The 19,806-nt window shown below is 33.2% G+C and overlaps 1 protein-coding gene across 1 annotated transcript; it reads right to left on the minus strand.

Moving 5' to 3' along the window:
* Positions 1-887: 887 nt before the first annotated feature.
* LOC130747527 (protein DETOXIFICATION 46, chloroplastic-like) lies at positions 888-6,345 on the minus strand. Its single transcript, XM_057600493.1, has 14 exons — positions 5,840-6,345; positions 5,623-5,717; positions 4,795-4,903; positions 4,610-4,665; positions 4,270-4,325; positions 3,526-3,664; positions 3,274-3,411; positions 3,103-3,171; positions 2,895-3,005; positions 2,537-2,665; positions 2,285-2,362; positions 1,643-1,714; positions 1,345-1,404; positions 888-1,259 (listed from the first exon to the last, which is right to left on the minus strand). The coding sequence occupies exons 1-14, from the start codon at positions 6,279-6,281 to the stop codon at positions 1,158-1,160; spliced, it is 1,656 nt and encodes a 551-aa protein (XP_057456476.1). The 5' UTR covers positions 6,282-6,345; the 3' UTR covers positions 888-1,157.
* Positions 6,346-19,806: the final 13,461 nt, after the last annotated feature.

Genomic DNA, 19,806 nt, shown 5'->3' on the forward strand with positions numbered 1-19,806 from the left:
GTCTTGAATTTTAATTTCAATTATTGTTGGGTCCCTTCTTTGAGCACGATTGTTCAAAAATTAGTAATTAAATGGATTAGATAGATTTGTTTATTTCAATGGATTAAAGTTTTGTGAAAAATGGTTAAAGTTAGCATAAGAGACAAATTGTACACCAAAGAAAAGCATAAGAACAAATTGCACACCACCTTCCTCTATGATTTCTATCAAATAGGATTTGCTAGTTTGCTACTCCCAAAATGTTTCCTTAACACCATTTCAACTGATATCTAGAGAGAAAATGCATATAAAAGAGTAATTAGAGATATAATAAGAAAATAACTGTAAGAAAATAATAAAAATAGAAAATGAATAGAAATGAGATGAAAAGAACATAAGCAAAGAAACAAAACAAAAAAACTACAACATCATTGACCAAAATGTCATGCAAGCCTCTAGAGAAAGAGGAGTGAATCAAGAGGTCAATTACTAAAAAAGAAGTTAGAATAAGAGAAAAATGATTTCAGTAAAATAATATCATGAAATCTAGCTATAAAATATGTCCATGGCGTAAGTTATGTTTTGTACATTCATCCCAAATTTCAGAACTAGAATGAAAAGAAAAAAAAAACATCGAAATATACGAAGTTATTTTTTATAGTAAGTAATTTATTCTTATATTTACGAACAATATTTTTTTTTGTTCAATTGCAAACAATCATCCGAACACCCTTGATGCTGAATGCCTCAGTCACATCATAATGTCGAACTGAAGTTCTATAATCCATAGTTCTATAAAACAGGGAAAATAAAAGACAGAGATCACAACAATCCATTTATCCCTAGGATCGTGTCGTATACTTACCTTATCTACTAAAATTTATATACTAGTATAATACATGGCAATATGAACAAGTAGAAAGGTGTGCCAATTACCAAAAGCCTACTTTGCAATACATCTAAGTTTTAACCTATAAGATTTACATGCAACAGACGACATGCTTCTTGTTGGATAATTTAGCATGAACTTAACACATGCTTGGATATTCTTATACAATTAAATTTAAAATCTGAATCAATTTTGGGAGAAGCTTCTATAAATTTATGGGTTTCAGAATTGATTCTGAAGAAATAGAAGCTAACCCAAATATACTATAAGAAAAAATGGAGTTTCAGAACTAGGTAGTCTTCAACTTTTGCAGCTCATACTGGCCTAAATCTTCCGAGAATAAAATGCCATTGGGTGAGAGAAGGCGCAGAAGGGCTGATAAAAATCGAGTCTAATGAAACATAAAATAACTGCACGTTAGAATATTTTCAAGAAATCATACTTGCACTTAAATAAGTTGTAGATCAGAGTCTTACCCACTGAAATCCAGCAAGGGCAAACCAACAGCCTTGTAAACCATATCTACTACTCAAGGTCTGGCATCAAGGTAAATTGCGTGTTACGTCAAGCAATATTACTAGAGCAATGCTAGCAACACTCACTCTAACACTCTTTTCAAACTCTCTCATCTATTAGTTGAAATTCATGTGGATCCCACCATTTTTAGTGGACTCTACATGAATATCTACAAATAAATGATAGCGTTAAAATGAGTGTTATTAGCATTTTTCCATATTACAGTAAGCACTAGCTGAATCAATGACAAGTTGTTACCAATAACACTACAGTATTCAGCAAAAAGCATCCAATCATTGACAAGCTTAAAAATCTAAGATCCCGTCCAGCCTGCAAAAACAAATATAAAATGAACCTACAATCTTGGAATCTGTTTGTTTTACGATTGGATAAAATTAAGTGTGAAATAATGAATCTGTATTTAGGAATGTAGTGTAAAAGTAAGTTTATATAAATGAATTTGTTTGGATAGAATAAAATGGAATTACTTTGAGGTAAAACTACTAAAATGAACATAAGATGAAAGAAATGATATAAAGGTTTGGACTTTGTTAGGTAGCCACTTCCTTAGTAAGTTTGAGGGAGTAAGTCAGAGTGAGAGAACACATGTTATAAATAAAAGAATCAGAGGTGATGATCTCATCCTTAGGATTATCTATTTATCTCACCTAGATTTCTCTCAAATATTGAAGAGTTTTTTTATTCACTAAACACTAAACAGTCTTTCTTTCATCTTGAGTACTTGTACCTATCACTTTGACACTCAACTTTATACTCAAAAATATAGCTGGAGTACTAGTGTCATACAACTAATATAAATCCAACTGATTAAGAGTACTAACATAACAGAACTCCTAAAATAATAAGAATTGTAATTTCTAAGTTCTAACATGAACATACCAGCATTGTTCCCTCCAGGCCGACAATAGTGGGTGTCACGGATAGAGCTACAAAGTATGGAATCAGAATCCTATGCATCTGCATAATCACAAATACATAAGTCAAATACTAACTTAAGCATTAATTCCACAACTGTTTAATTCATAAAAGCCTCTGCATCCCTATCCGTAGATAATGTCACACAATGTAGACTGTAGACACAGAGAAGATAGTAAAATTTCCCAAGCTATAGGTTAAAATTCAAGAACTGACCTCCTGGATGACCATCTGATCAGATGTAAAAATGTATGGGAATAACCAAGGAACAGATGTTCCAACAATCCCAAAAAACAATCCAAGTATAACTCCGATAATTACAAGAGACCTAAGAAGTGATCGAGCCTGTCAATATTATAAAAACTCAGGTCACTTTTGAATATTCTAGACAATGTATTGAGAGAATCTGCATTATGGATGAGTAAGGAGAACAGACTATCATCTTATAAAATTACCCTTCCAACAAAAAAGAAAGATCCTACCTACAGAACGGGAAAGCCAAGTGGGCACAAAAGAGAGCCCATACTATACATATTAGGGAAGGGGAGAGACCATTCAAAACCGTAACACTAACCTTTGCCAAACTCCGATTTACTCCATACATCAATTCAGGCATAAATGATTGAGCAGTTTGGGAGAGAGGTTCACCAAATATTGTGCATGCCATGTAGATTTGAACCATGACCTAGCATAAGGCTTGAGTTATCATTGACTGTGAATTCAGATTTCAGAAAGTGACAGATAGAGAGCAAATGAAGAGTTAGAGAAGAAGTAAAACTAACTTGATGGGCAGCCATTGGATGTGTACCCATTGATGTAGCAAAATATATAATCAGAGAGTAGAAAGCCACCTAAACATCAGAATTTTAAGTTGCAGTAAAAAGGGTTGGACGGGTTGGACTAGTTCAAATGAAGAGCAACAAATTTAAGAAAATAAGAAATACTTATACAACCTTTGACAACAGTGTCACAAATACAGGAGCAGAAATACTGAGTATTGTAAAAAATTCCTTAGCTGAAGGAATGGAGAAGGCAAACGCATTGTATCCCTTATTGTTTAGAGTTTGGCTCATCATATACGCAGCAACAACCTTAAGACAAAAAGGGAGAGTAAAAGAAGTGTAAATGGCACATTGAAAATAGTTAGAACCATATATGGCACCATTAATGTATTATAATGATGTATACGAGTTTGTTCAACGTACTTGTGAAGCCAATGTGGCCCATGCTGCCCCTGCAATACCATAACCTAAATAGGTGCATAAAACTATATCACCAATTCCATTTATAACACTGGCAGCAGCCAAAGCTTTCAAGGGTCCCCACGAATCTTTCATGCCAAGACTGCAAGAGAAAATGTGAATACCAAGACAGTGATTTAACTGAGAACACAATGCGTACCATTATTAAAACGTAAAAAGTAGAAGTCTATCCAATACTAAACTCTACTCATGGTAAAAGCAACTTTAAAAGGGTTGCTCAAACAGCTTAACGAAAAGTTTAGGCATTAAAACAGAGAGAGGATAATTCACACTTTTATTTAAATCTGAGAAATACATGAGATATCGTCATCAGAAAGCAAGTAGTATTAAAAAAAAGACCTTTGGTATCTGAGAAATGTCAAACTAAGTAAAGTTAAGCCAAGAGTTTCTAGGAAAAAACTAAGGCAAACTGAATCAACAAGTTGAACAGCATTTCAACAGAATTGACACTTTCATTTAAATCTGAGAAACACATAGGTGGCATCATCACAAAGCAAGCAGTATTAAAAAATGACTTTTGGTATCTGAGAAATGTCAAAGCAAGAAAAGTTTAAGCCAAGAGTTTCTAGGAAAAAGTTAAGACAAACTCAATCAACAAATTGAGCAGCATTTCAACAGAAATGGTATAAACAGAAACACAATAGAATGTCAAGGGAAGTATCTCATATTTGACATAAAACTTTGCACCTTGCACTCTGAGCAACCCATCCAATAAGTAAAGCAGGCCATGCCAAGCCTCGAATCTAACACAAGAAATTCAGTGTAATAAATCAAGCAAAGGATGATAACTTTTCGTTGATAATTTTCAATATAAATAAATAATGATGAAACGAAAGCAGAATCTTATTTGTAAGTTTTTATGCCTTCATTAAAAAAATGCTGTTATAAAACCTTAGCCAAAATGAAAATGGAGATTACTTATCTACCTTTATGAAGTGTTTAATGATTTCTTGGATTCATAATACATCAATTACAATTTACAACCTTTATTTAAATGGAAGGATAGAAACCAGAATCAAACACAAACCTGGACATAAGTATTAGCTGCTGGTACTACATGCACATTCTTCAGCCCAGTAAAAGCTGAAAAACTCATAAATAGCAAAGTCATCAGTCATGGGATTGGCCTTGCTACCTTTCCTGCATTAGCAAATTATTACTATCCAAAATGTGTTGAAGGGCACAGTTGGCCAGACCACTCATTTTCAATACCAGTTAGTGTTGCTGCAGCAAACAACCTTGTGAACACAAGCATCACCAAGCCACATCCTAACCCAATAAAAAGCAAGACAGATATGTGATGCTGCACTTCCTCCCTATCCTACACAAACATATTTCCACATGAAAGGCAATGTAAATCCTAAAACTGCTTGTGCATAAAGTCACACATGTGGAGATAACAATAATCCCAAAAAGTTCACTACATGATATTATATGGTTAGATATAGTCAAACAGTTAGATCAAATTAGTCAAATCGAGTACGGCTCCTCTAAAGTGAGCGAGTCACTTTAAAATGTAAAGTAAGTCAATCACAACCATTGATTGAGTTGCTTTATTGACTTTTCAGAGTAGTTCATCACAATTAATGGTTCTGATGACTTACTTTACACTTTAAAGTGACTCACTCACTTTACAGGAGTCAAATCCAGTCAAATAAAATAATAATTGATAAAGTGGTGGCAGTAGCATTACTGCATGGTTAAATACAGAGAGATTTGGAAGGTTAAGCTATAGAGACATCAAGATTCTAATGAAAGCATATTATGCCACAAGTCTGTTGTGTCTTATACCCCCACTTTACTATGATAGTATATGGATCAAGGTCGTGTTTGGAAGAGCTTATTTGAGCTTTTTTTCAATAAGCTTCTCAATTAGTTCATGAATTAGATAAGTGCTTATGGGCTGAATTAGGCTATTTACCCAATTTCACCCAAATTATACATTGCATTGCCTACTAACCTACCCTTTTGCCAGTTCATCACAAATACATATTCATCAAAATTTCGATCTGGAAACTACATCTCAAAATGACAAGCTACCTGTTTGGCGAGGGCAGTAGCAACCATATTGGAAGTTGCAACCGACAGAAACATGAAGGTGTAGCTCAAATAATCACAAAAAACCGTTGCAGGACCTGCTCATGGGAAATGAGATTCAAATTCAAACGCAATGCACACTACCAAAAGCACACGATAACTTCAACGATTACAGCAAAAAAAAAAAGGTGCATCAATCTGAGATAAAAGCAAGCAATACCTAAAGCAGCAAGCTCAACAGAGCTTCCCTGACCAACAACCGCAGTATCGATGAGACTCATCAACGGTCCACACAACCAAATCCCCGCCACAGGCCCTGTGAATTTCACGATTTCCTTCATCTGAACCCACACATTCTGCTCCGCCAGTTCCGTTCCCTCTCCCAGACTCGCCTCCGCCACTTCAGAACCCTCGCCGATTTGTTGTTCTCTGTATTCAGATTCATCAGTGAGGTCGCGATCTGTAACTGCGCGAGCGGTTACGAAATCAATGCGACGCCGTCTTGATGGTAGAATGAGGAGGCGCCGGCGCGGGTTTGAATGAGTGGCGGCGGCGTTGAGGAAGTGAAGAGGTGAGTGGTGGCGGTTTGAGCGTGGTGGAGATGGTGACGGTTGTGTGAGGTTTGGGGCTTTGAGGGGGAAGGTGTGAAAAGAGTGTGCCATTTTTGTTGGGTGTGAGAGGAAGAAGCCAATGAATGAGAGTTGAGGACAGAGAGTGGAAGAAAACGAGTGGTTTGTATTTTGTAACGTTGAAACAGGTAACATCCTGTCGCGGGAAGCATTATTAGACCTGGAGTTGACCATTAGATAAAAATCTTGACCACTAAACCATGTTTAATGCCATGCAAGACCAATGAATTTTTTTCATTTCAAATGTCACAAGAGAAATAAATATTCGGTACTCAGTCACTATTTGACTGTCGTTAGATTCGAGATTTAGTCGCAGTTAAGGCTCTACATTCCTTCCCAATAATGTATTGTCTGAGGATTGAAGCTGAAAGCTCTTCCCATACACTCAACATGGTTAGTCAACTAAGCTATCATTCTTGAATAAATGTCACATGAGAAAATGAATAAGTGGAAAGATTTTATTTACTAATTTTTTTTTGTTTTGTTGAAGGTTCCTGGTATAAAATGCTCTTCCCAAACCCATTTGTTGAGGATGAGGGAGAGAAGATGACACACAACCTGGAAATTGATTCGGTAATCTTTGAAATAGATTCAAAAGGGGTGGTGGACGCCTATATGGGTAGAAAATCCAATTCCCACATTGAACCAGTCCTTCGTGATTGTAGACAATTAGCTAGTGCTTTTACATCCTTTGATCTCAAGTTTATTAGGAGAAGTGGAAATTCAGTAGCTCACATGCTAGCTTCTAAGTTCTAAGGCTTATGAATTCCCCAATGCTATTTGGTGGGATAATGTTCCTAGTTGGTTTGATACTTTGCTATTAGCGGATGTATTTTTCATTTCGATTTGAATGAAAGTCGTACTTCCCTTAAAAAAAAATGAGGAAGGGAAGGGAACAACAAATTAAAGGCGTGATGACATATACACTTTTTTAAATAGATAAACTTTTTGACATATGTGAGATATCAATAAATTAAAGGAACAGAGATATCAATAAACTCTAGGCTCTGGCCATGAGGCATTATGTTTAATTAATTTAATTTTAAATTGGCTTTTCAATTCCTAATTATGTTTGGGGTGGAGGAGTGTCTCTGGCAGTCTAATTTTTTATTATTGGATGTAAGCATTCTCACTAATTTGGAATAAATCATTTTTTTTATAAATATATTTTTTCTAATGGAATCAGTCATCACATGAGGGGATAAATATCTTATATTTTTAGATGATGTCTTAATTTTATGTCTCAATGAGATTTTGTCATGTTAATTTTACAAGTGAGATAAGAAAATGAGACAGGTTTTAATTTTAGAGATAAAAGATTTCAATCTCATGCGAAACTATGCAAAGTACGAACAGAAACTCACATCTTCAGAACAACATTGTGCACCCAAACACAATATTAGTGCATCCATATCCTCTTACTTGTTTTGTGTTCTATGAATGCATCAAAACCTTTTTCATGTTCTTGGGTGCCGTCTACGAGTTGGTACACTGGAGCTAGTGAAAGGAAAGGGGAAGAAGTTAGTTTGATGAGAAGAAATCCAACCAAAGGGAAGAAGTAGTAATGTAGGTAACAAGTAACAACTAGTGTTTTGGAAGTTAATGGGCTTAAGCCCAACCAATGTTTGAAAAAAATTAAAACAAAGGCCATAACAGGTTTGGAGCAACAAACTAATGCCACAAGCGGGAAAAAAAAACCTCAAACCAAGCCACAAGTACAAATATGAAAAACTATTTAACTTACAAATACATTTTTTTTACGTTTACAAATAGAGAAAAGATGATGCACCGACAGTGTAAAGTTTTTTTACACTGTCAACCAGTCAGATTTTAAAGATGTGCCACGTCAATTAATGATGTTAAATAAAAAGAGAAATTTTATCACATCCTTAAAATCTGATTGGTTGACAGTATAAAAAAAAATTACACTGTCAGTGCATAGTAACAAAAATTGAAAAAATATTTCCCTTTAATTGGAGATTATCAAAAAAATCAAATTAAACTCTTACAAATACTCCAATTTTACATATTATGTAATTATATAATTTTTAATATATTTGGACTCGACGAGCCCCTAGCAGGGTGCCCAGGGTTTGTCCGCCCAGTGGCGGGTCAGTAGACCATTGGGTTGGGCCCTAGCCAACGAGGCCCATTATAGATGTTAGCATATGGGGGGCCCAACCCCCTCCCATATAAATAAGTAGCGATTACTAATTGTAAGGGACCTTTTTGGCTCAATCGATCAATATACTCTTAAAATTCAGTTACTTTCTCTCTCTAATCGATTACTCTTTCTCTTTGTGTCTAGTACAGTCTCTTCCTCATTTTAGGTGTTACTCTCTGTCACAATGTTCATAGCATGAACAATATTAATGTGTTATTAATCAGCATATATTTATAAAATATTTTATAAAATTATAAATTAGTATAAGATGTAGTAAATAATATCACACCCTAATATTGTGATGATTTCTTAAATTTTGTTTTATTATGAAGTTAGGTCTAAAACTTATTTGGTTAAGGCATCTTTGATGTCCAATAAGGTTATTTTTGTAACTCACATGTATAAGTCGAGTTTATGGACCCAAGATAAGTTTACATAAACTCGCGAATGTGACAAACTGACAATCTTCGTAGTTCTACTCCATTTGAGTAAATATTATTTCCAATTGAGTACACTACACGTGTGCTAAAAATGATCGTAATATTTTAAATATTTTAGTTCAAAAACATCTTTCCATGAAGTGATGTCTAATATCGAGTAAACAGCCATTTTGGTCCCTAATTGTGTATATCGGTGACAGACTAGTCCTCATACTTTGAAAATGGTCATTTTTAATCCTTGAATGTGTTGCCGTCAGTCAAGTTAGTCCTTGGTTCAGTTTTCCGTTAGTCCCTCAGACGGAAAAGTCCAAATGGCAAAAAAAAATTTCATGCAAGAGTCCTATGTGGCACCTTCTCTTTTTTCCCTCCTAAAACATAATGTCAATTTCGTCCCTAGGTTCATCATCATATTATCTTCTTCTCCAGACTTCATCATCATCAATTCATCATCTTCTTCTTCTTCTTCATTTCAATCACACATTCACACCCCTTGCTCTCCTTCACCCTTTGTTTCATTCTTCTCCCTTCACCCTACGTTCATCCTTTTTTCTCCTCCTTCCTCCAAACTTGCCTCAACTCAAATCTACACCACTGTGACATGCACCGCGCAGATCAGGGCCAAATCGCGACCCATGCCTCTAAAGTTTGCAATTTTTGGGTCAACAATGCTTCTTTACATCCAATGAGGCTTGTATCTGGTGGTTTTTGATTGGTTTTGATATGAACAGAGGTTGGTTGAAGAAGAAGCAAAGTTGCAGAGACGGTAGAGGTTGAAGAAGAAGGGGCTTTTGATTTTGACAAACCATAATGTGATTTTCTAATACCATCATCCTCACACCTCGTCCAGAAGCTTAACCGATTCACTATCCTCGGTTTATCTCTCTATACTGGATCTGGATTGGCACCATCCCTTTCTAATTCAACCTTTCCCCTCTCCCCTCATCCCTTTCTTTCTCTCACTGGGTTTCTGAATTTTGATCGTAGCTGGGGGTTGGGGTTGCAGTGGTAGTGGTGGGGGTTTCTTCAGAAATTGGGAAGTTGATGAGATGAGATGATGATATTTGCAAAGAAAAATAAATTCAAGGTGTAGATTGGGGGTGGCCGTGTATGGCTTTAGGATTTCTGGAATTTTGCATTTCCCATTTAGTATATTGCTGGTTCTGGAAAGACCGGAGGCAACTAGATCTTGAGTGGGTCAAAATCTGCAATTTTGTTCTTTTTGCATTTTCCATTTATTTCTCTTATGCAAATTTTTTTTATGTATCCCTGTAAGCAATCGTCGACAATTTGTTTGCTGCACATTTTTGTTTGTATTTCTTAACCATTTTTTGGTATGGGATTAAAAGCAGATAGCGAAAAATTCATGGATCGGTTTTGTTTGTAAAATTGTATCGAAAACCCATCACCAAACTGATGAAGAGTATCCACTCACCGAATGAAGTGATTGATGACTGTTTTAGTTTTGAATTGGCAGGGTGGAGTGCAATCTTGTATTGGGTTCAACAAATTTTCTTTTTGTTTGTCTTTTTAATTGATGCACTTTTTTTTTTGTATTGAGTGATGGGTATATGGGGTTTTGGTTTATCGCATGTATTCTTCAGATACTGCAGAATCATATAGGAGCATTAGAATATGGTTGACAGGTGTTGTAAAGGGATGAAGTTACATTGAATTTTGTTTACTTGTTATGTAAATTTTCTGTATCATAGCAGTAAGGAACATCAAAATATAAATTATTCTTGATACAATGAATAATAATTGAGTGATGAATAGCAATGAAGAATAACAGTAAGTAAACATCAAAATCTGGGTTTTTGGTTTTTGATGAAGATGATGATGAAGAGATGAAGAACAAGAAAATATAGGTTTTGTTTTAACTTTAATTAATTAGGTTTATTAAGCTGGCATTAATTAGTTTTTTCCTTAATTAAATTTTTCCCGTAAATTTTAAATGGAGAGGATGATGAAGATAAAAAAGATGAAGAATGATGAAGATGAACATGATGATGATGAAGAAGAGCAGGAGGAAGAAAAAAAGCAGGAGGAGGAAGAAGAAGCATAAGCCAGGGACGAAATTGACATTGTTTTTTGGGAGGGAAAACGATAAGGTGCCAGTAGGATGCTAGCGTGGAAATTTATTTGCCATTTGGACTTTTCCGTCTAAGGGACTAACGGAAAACTGAACCAAGGACTAACTTGACCGACGACAACACATTCAGGGATTAAAAATGACCATTTTCAAAGTATGAGGACTAGTCCGTCACCAGTATACACAATCAGGGACCAAAATGGCTGTTTACTCGTCTAATATCATTCCATAAGTAATTTGTGTGTTTGGAAAAAAAAAATTGTCACGTACTCCTACCTTTTTCAGGAAAATGATTAACTTGTGATTTTTGTCTCAATCATTTGGCCATGTTTGAGTCTAAAACTTATCTTTATCTTTCCTAACAAAGAAAGGGGGAAAGTAAGTGATCTGACCTGATATGCCGGCTATGAAAATTGTGTTTGTTACAATTGTTATTAAAAAGACATCTTTTTGCTTGCGAGGATAAAAAATTATGAGACATGTCTTATTTGAGAAGATGGAGATATTCTATATCTCTATCTTATGATAATCATAGATTTGGAAATCAATAACATTAAATTAAACGGAAAGCAAAGTTATTACATTAGAGTTTAAGTAGAAATACCTCTTGTGGAATTTTATCCATCGATATCTAAGTAGGTGGCAACATTTTGGGCCAAGAGATCCATTACACTCTTATGAACAAACGATAAAGACGTTAACTTAAAAGCAGAAGTCAAACGATGACAATCTTTAACCATCATAACCAAGTAAGAATCATCGGGATCCCACTTCTTCCAACTCTGAAACAAAGGTAAGCAATATGTTCTCATAAATCGTCCGGAACCCCAAGTCCACCGCCAAAGACAAATCCCAACAAAGTCTCGTACATTTAGTCACCGTCGGCGACGTCCCATGAACTGAGAACTTGGACGCCGCTACTGGAACTTGTCCATTGTTGTCGCGTGATACCATGCCTACTCCGGCAATGTTGCCATCCTTTTAAGAGGCGTCAACATTAAGTTTTTATCACGTCGTTCGTGCCTAATGCAGTGCCATGAAGCTAGGATTTGACTAATCATATGTTGTAGACTTGAATATACGAACCATGTGATTAAAGCATATTGTTTAGTCACATGGTTTGAATGGCAAGTACCCAAGAGGGGTAGCTCAGTTGACAACGCGAATTGAGTGTGTGAGAAGAACTATTGGGTTCGATCCATTCCTCACACAATAAATTATAGGGGAGAGATGATGAGCCTTAATTATGACTAAATCCCGAATCTGATGGCATCCAAAGAATGACTGAATACCGGATCACCGAATGTATATACAAAAAACACTATGCCAAGCGGGTATGGGTCATTATCTGTTGCGCCGAGGTCGAAGTCCCTGCGCCTAATGCAGGGCCTAGGAGTCTGGCCTGTAATTATTTACGTATATTATAAACCCGTCCTTTGACCAAAAAAAACTGTCCAGAAAGTGATGTATAATAATTATTTCCGTAATTAATTTTGTCAGCCCTCATTTTTTCTTTTAATTGAAACTAGATATTACTAGTGTTTTTTACCCGCGCGTTGCACGGGAAATTTGTCTATTGTATTTGATACATCGATTAATATTTTAAATTATAAAATATTTAAAATGCTAAGAATGTAAGAACAATCATAATAAAGATGTAGATATTTAAAGAGCACAAATTTAGACACTCAATTCTAGTATTTTGTAAGCATACACTGAATAGACTAATATAAAGATTTTGAAAAACACAAAAGTTATTAGGCCAAAATATTTAAGTTTTGCATATATGAGGTATAACTGAATTTTGTTTGCCTTAAGGTTTTGAGTGACAAATGTGGTGTCCAATCCACTTTGGTGTGCTCTGTGCTCATGTAAGCCATAATCCCCAGTTTATCCGCAAGGAAGTGATGCCAACAACCTTTGATGCTTTGTTTGACATGATTTACAATAAATAAAAAACTGAATTTTGGTTGCGAAGATGTATACTTGTGTTGCATAAAGGGTATTGCTTTTGTGTTTTAGATATGTAACAATACATAAATATATAATTATTGTTTACATTATTAAAAATACACTTAAGTTATATAAAAATGTTTTTTTAACTATGTGTACACATTTTTCATTTATCATGTAAAGTGTTCCTTCCCGTGAGATCTCATAACTCGAATATGTTAGCACTAATAAATTTAGGTCATAAATCTATAGTACATATGTATTCATATTTTTTATTCCTCATACTATTTTAACTATCAAACTATTATAGTTATATACATATATAAATATACCCTCTTAAATTTTTTTAAAAATACTAAAATTAATTATATTAATTTTTTTTCTATTAATTTTAACACAATCATTTTCATATAAAATATCCCTTCGTGGAAGACGTTTACTCCTTCCAACACCATGTCCAAGAACTACGAAATTCAACAACATAGAGTATGCTCTTCGTATCTAGCATTTTACTCTGTATGCTTACCTGACATTCTTTTTTCTATGCTTTACTTCGAGTGAAACCCAACGCAAGTCAAACCTTCTAATGTGATTTCAGGTAACAATATAATAAAATATAGAACCTTCAAACATCTCGTCCTACAAATCTCAAATTGTAATATTCATATATGCTTGCTCAATCCTAAGTTCTTGGCCATATCTAAAAGAAATGAGTCATGTTTATCTCAACTACTCTTATGGTAAGAGCCCTTTTAAGCCAACATATGCATGTCGCGCTCAGTAGTACCTGCAGGTACTTGATCTTCAAGTTCTTGTTTGAATTGTTAAGAGCCTCTCTTGGTGGCTCAAGGAGGAGACCTTCAAGACCGTTTAAAGAAGCTCCCTTGGTCAATCTTGAAAACTGGCAAAGCTTCCTCTTGGGTGAAAAATCCACCAAACACTTATTGTCAGACCAATTTTCCCCAATGCTACAAAGATTGAGCCATACCTCCTAGAGTTTAAAATAAGGTGGTTAGTTAAGCTTAAATATCACCCAAAAGCAAACCTAGAGTTTGATATTTGAAAAAAGTAAAATATCACATTTCACAGGGCATGGCCTCAATTAAATCATTTCTCAAAAGCTGTTATAAAACAAAGCCTTAAATCTCAATCAAAGCTTGAATCAAATATTCACACCAGATTAGTAATTACTATTTTTATAACCTTAGTTTTATCAGTGCAAGAAAAACTAAAAACATATAGCATAAAAAGATGTAGCACAAACAAAAGGTTTTAAAGACATAAAAATATAATTCGATAGAATTTCTAGTTTGACATCTTTTGGCACCAGATTTGGATCAAGCAATCCATCATTTACACAAAAACTTAAAAGGGTACAACACAAAGCAAATAAAATACTGCATTTATCGGGATTTATAAATAAATTTGAAATCTGTAATAAGTGACAAATCCAACAATATTCACAAATCCAATTTTGAAAATATGAAGTGTGGGCAAATTTACCAAAACTTAAAAGCAAGAGTTACCAAAGTTACCAATAGAAAAGTCTCAGCAATGAACTCTATACTATTTTCAAATATTCATGCTCTGAAATCTCTTTATTCAATAAGAGGAAGACATTCCCAGAATCATATGAGCCGCTTACATATTTGATCTAAAATGAAGAGAAAGGGAAACATAAAATGATTATTTAAAACCAATCAGAATATACTTTTGCTGAAAAATCACCACAGAATATCAACGAATAGTGTAAAGAAGCCAAAACTTAGGCATATGTAAAAAATTCAGATATTTTGAAGAAAACAGAAAATATAGGATCTCTAAATCCTGATTAAATAGGTAACCTGCTGCTAGCACATTCTAATCCTAATTTCTTGCAATAAAGAAACTAACTCAGCATCCACCTCTATGGACAGTTTTTGAAATAAATCAATAGATTGGCATGTCACTATATAAATACATATTCAACATAGCAAGGGAACACGTCTACATACTCCATGGATTGAACAAAAGAAGTTATTAAACAAATTAAGAATTGAAAGAGGACGCGTTGTTAACATTATATATCAGGTAAGATAATGAGTGATTAATATATAGTAAAAGATGCCAGACAGAAAGAGCTAGAGCATGGTACCTTTCTCTTTTAGTAATAGTCCGAGAGAGCAATTATTCCAATCAATTACCATAAGCTGTCAAATCCCCTGAGACAAAAAGAGCAAATGAAAGGCAGTCTAAAATTGATGAATTTCACTCACTTTTATTGTGACTTGAGAGGGACTTTTCTTAGCAAAAATGAAGAGGAAGGGAAACATAAAATGATTATTTTAGGCCAATCATATTTTAAGCAAGCTCCAAAGCAGTAATTGTTGTGAACATGAAACACATGAGCAGCACCCCTGTAGCATCCATTGACATTAATTTACACGATATCTAGCTGAACTTTATGTTATTCGTCCTATATAAAAATATGTACCACCCTAAAGGGCCATCCTGCACAAAACCAAAAGGGCTATAAAATGAAAAGCTGCATAGAATACTCAAATAACCTATAAAAAACTATTGCTAACTGTTGTTCCATTCCATCCAACATGAGCAGCACCCCTGTAGCATCCATTACATTAATTTACACGATATCTAGTTGAAGTTTATGTACCACCCTAAAGGGTCATCCTGCTCAAAACCAAAAGGGCTATAAAATGAAAAGCTGCATAGAATAGTCAAATACCTATAAAAAACTATTGCTAAATGTTGTTCCATTCATCCAGTCTATGGATAACCTGTTTGTAGTACCATCCTGCTTTAACAATGTCAGAGACATTATTCACAATTATGAGATTTGTTCTCTTTAAAGTACTAATCCCACATGCACCAAGGACTGATTCTACAATGTTCAATGAAGAACTTGGTAGGGTTGGCAAAGCTTTGCCGCGACTTCAATAGTCAAATTCTTGAACCCTACTTATATAGTTGGAGCTTTGCTCCCAAGTCCAAAGGGAATAGAAATAATCAATCATCTGTGTATTTTTTTTATCAGGGGGTGGTGTAAGTATGGAGTAATGTAGGTCATAAAACATTTATAGTAATTTGACTTTTCAATTACTATCAGAGACATAATCAGGGAATAAAATCAATGATGGCTAATAACCAATAGCTAATTTAATCTACAGTGACCACTGCCATCCCCTAAGCTTATGGAAGTCAGAATCATAAAACTTTTTCTCAATGCCGTCCCCTAAGCACATTAACAGTATCACTGCCATACCATTTCGGTGTTTCACTCTTCAAAACAATAATATTAAAAAATGAAAGAAAACCAAAACACAGGTTCTCAATTGCTGAAATGCTACAGGTTTTTATAATACTAACTATCTCATAAATGAATCAGATAGATAATGAGCATAAATGATAACTAACCTAATCACTTAATTACAGAGGGACTAAAGTTAAACTAACTAAGCCACTTATCTATCTAAGTCACTGATTTTCGTTTGTGTAATATTGCATACTCATCACATTAAAGAGATAAAAGCTAAATACTCTAGGCCAAAAGAATAATCCAAATTGCATCTGGATACAGAACTGATCTCTTCAGGTATGAAAGTTCAGCCATGTGAGATGCCATAAAATGAGTGAAATTAAACTTATTCCAGAGGAGAGAGTAAGCAGTGTAAAGTCACTTGTCAGACCGAAGTTATTTGATTCTATACACATTTGAGAAACCCAGTTCTTTTATTTAATTTAAAAATCCCGTGAGTGCATCAAAATTAAACTCATATTTTTCCACTAATGCAATCAAACATGATAGGGGTGTGTGAATGAGCGTGTTTAACCTGAGCATTAGGACTCGGCTAACATCTTTCTTGGCAGATGAATCTCCACCCTTGGCTCCTGAATCCTTGGTATGACCCTGAAACACCACAAAATGAAAAAGCCATAACATAATATGCTTAGAAGCACATCAGCGAACCGTAGCCAAACAGAAACAACTCCAAAACATAGTACAATTAGCTATTCAAGCAATGGAAGAAAATAATTTGAAATTACCTCCATCTGCAACATTCACAATCAGTCCAAGGCAGCAAGACAAAAGCCAACCAAAAAACAAAAGCACAAAAAATCGCCCTTAATCGTCTTCGATTACCTCCTCCTTATGATGTTATTGCACTCATGTATCCAATGGGTGGCTTGAGTGGCGACGCGACAGCGAATCGGATGGAGCGGTGGCGCCGTGGTGGACATGGTGAGTCGACAGAGGAGGTTGAGAAAGGGTTTCTTATGGTATGAAATAAGACTAATGAACGGAGTCAAGAGACATTGTGTGTGTGAAATGGAATGTGTTAAAGAGAGATTGTGAACCGGAAGTGGTGGAGCTGGGCGAGGTAGGAGAGGTTGTGGGATGAGAATTCTATGGAGGAGACGGTGGAGGTAGACAGGGTTTTAAGAGGGTTTTTGCTAATGGGATGTATTATTGATTTAAATCACTTATAAGATTTTATTTTTGTTTAAAATGACAGTTTTTTAGGAAATTTTAAGGTTAAAATAAAAGAAGATATAAAATATTTACCCATTGAATATCTTTTTGTTTTTTCCTTCACATGAATCTCTTATAAATGGAACATGATCATGTTGGATTTTATTTATTTTAATATTTAACATAATCACTTGTTTTTTTAAAATTAAATATGTAATAAAATCCTGAGTTAATTAAAAATCTAAAAATTCAACAAAAATACCATAAAAATTAATTAATACTCTAAAAATAAATAATAAGATAAAATCAAGAAATAAACAACCTAAATCCTAATCAAATCTAAATTTTAAAAAGGTACTAAATAAATATAGATAAAAACTATCAAAATATAGCAAATCACAATAAAAACTCATAAAATCCTGAATTAATTAAAAATCCGAAAATTAATAGGTGGAAAAGCTGACGTGTAAATAATTAAATAGGTGGAAAAGCTGACGTGTAAATAATTAAGTGAGAATTAATCTCGGAGCGACACGTCACTAACTTGGCCTGTGAGAGCGACACGTCATGCTAGAAGTTGTTCTTTTCTAATATATATAGATATAGATACCCGTGCGGTGCACGGGTTTATTTACAATATTTTTTAACATTATATAAAAAAATTATTATAATTTAACTAATATAAAATTAAAATATTTTTTAATTATAAATAAAAAAATGTGTTAAGTATTTTTAATCATTATAGAAATTTTTTATGGCAGATTGAGGTTATGTATTTGCTGTTGTTATTGACATTTTGGTTGTCGCTTGTGTTTTGAGTACTCTTTTTTCTTCCATAGGGTTTTCCCCACTGGGTTTTTCCTAAGAATGTTTTAATGAGACTCAGGCATAAGTTGTTTTAAGTACCAAAATGTTTAATGAATTGGCAAGGATGCAGGGGACATTCTTGTATTGATTTAGCCCCTATTTTTCATGAGAGGGTTGTTCTCATGTACATCTATCTTTTAATAATAATATAATTTCTTTTGTATAAATAATTAATACTACTCAAATTTAACTATTAGCATAGAAATCATATGAATAATATGAAAAATAATTAATTTAATTTGAAATATTTAAATTTCATAAGAAATATTAAGTAATAAATGTTTAATGTCATTAAATAAGTTTTGATATCATTTTTTATATTTTATACCTGAAAATCATTTACTCTAACATATCAAGACCAAGAAGTGGTAACTTAAATAGCTTTTTTTTAAAAAAAAAAAATAGCCTAAAATATTACCTTATGAATTTAATTTTTTTCAGCTTATTTGGTTTGCGAATGTATTCTCACAGCCAATAGCCATGATACTATTCTCTTGTGGCTCTACGATAACGTTAAGTGAATACGACAGACCTCACACAACAAACATTTATTCAACTTTGGCCATTATTATTTTTCTCTATTATGCCATTATTTTTTCAATAATGTATATACATGTTATAGTTAATATTAAATACCTTTTAGCGCCATTTGTTTTTCAATTTTTTATTTTTTTATCCATATTATTTATTATCAAATAATTTTTATTTTTAATATTTTTCAAATGAAAAACTATAGATAATTTCATGTTTTTTTAAGTTGTTGAATGTTGTTATTTAATGTAAGTAGTTGAATATTTTTTGGCAATACAATTTTTTTTCCAGTTTTTTATTATTTTTTCATATATTATTACAAAGAAAATTTATTATTTCTTAATTTATTTTAATACGAAGGTATGAGAGTTTTATGATATAATGTAAAACTCAAGTCTCCTTTGCATATAAATATAATTTTTTTAATTTTAAAACTATTTTATCTAAATTATTTATTAGTAAGTATTATTTTCTTATTGACTTTAATTTTTAATATTTGGGAAATACAAAACTCAAGTAAATTTTAAGTTTATGAATGTTGTTATTTAATGTAAGTAGTTGAATATTTTTTCCTATATAAATTTTTTTAATTTTAATTTTATTATTTTTTAATATATTTATTACAATTTTTTGTTTTGTTTGGATGTTTTTAATACAATGCAACACTTAAGTTTTGCTTATGTATTTAATACTAAATCTAGAAGATGGATATATTGATAGATAAATAGATATATAGAAGATAGATGATTTAGAAGTATTTTATATAAATTATTTATTAATAAATATTATTTATTATTAATTTTAATTTTTTATATTTGTCAAATGCAAAGCTCAAGTCAATTTTAAGTTTATGAATATTGTTATTTAATATAAATAGTTGAAGAGTTTTTTTATTAAATAATTTTTTTTTCAGTTTTTAATATATTTAATATTTTTTCTTATTTTTTAATGTATCTATCTATCTATCTATTTTTCTATCTATCTATCTATCTATCTATCTATCTATATCTATCTATCTATAATCTATCTATAATCTATAATCT

The sequence above is a fragment of the Lotus japonicus genome, chromosome 3 (genome assembly GCF_012489685.1).
Source record: "Lotus japonicus ecotype B-129 chromosome 3, LjGifu_v1.2".
In the NCBI taxonomy this organism is placed as follows: domain Eukaryota; kingdom Viridiplantae; phylum Streptophyta; class Magnoliopsida; order Fabales; family Fabaceae; genus Lotus; species Lotus japonicus.

Excerpts from the sequence above, each read along its gene's own strand:
- LOC130747527 (XM_057600493.1), bottom strand. The coding sequence starts at position 6,281 with ATGGCACACTCTTTTCACACCTTCCCCCTCAAAGCCCCAAACCTCACA. Across the intron at positions 5,718-5,839 it reads TGTTGAGCTTGCTGCTTTAG|GTCCTGCAACGGTTTTTTGT; the intron begins GTATTGCTTGCT and ends TCCCATGAGCAG. Across the intron at positions 4,666-4,794 it reads TGCTGCAGCAACACTAACTG|CTTTTACTGGGCTGAAGAAT; the intron begins GTATTGAAAATG and ends TGAGTTTTTCAG.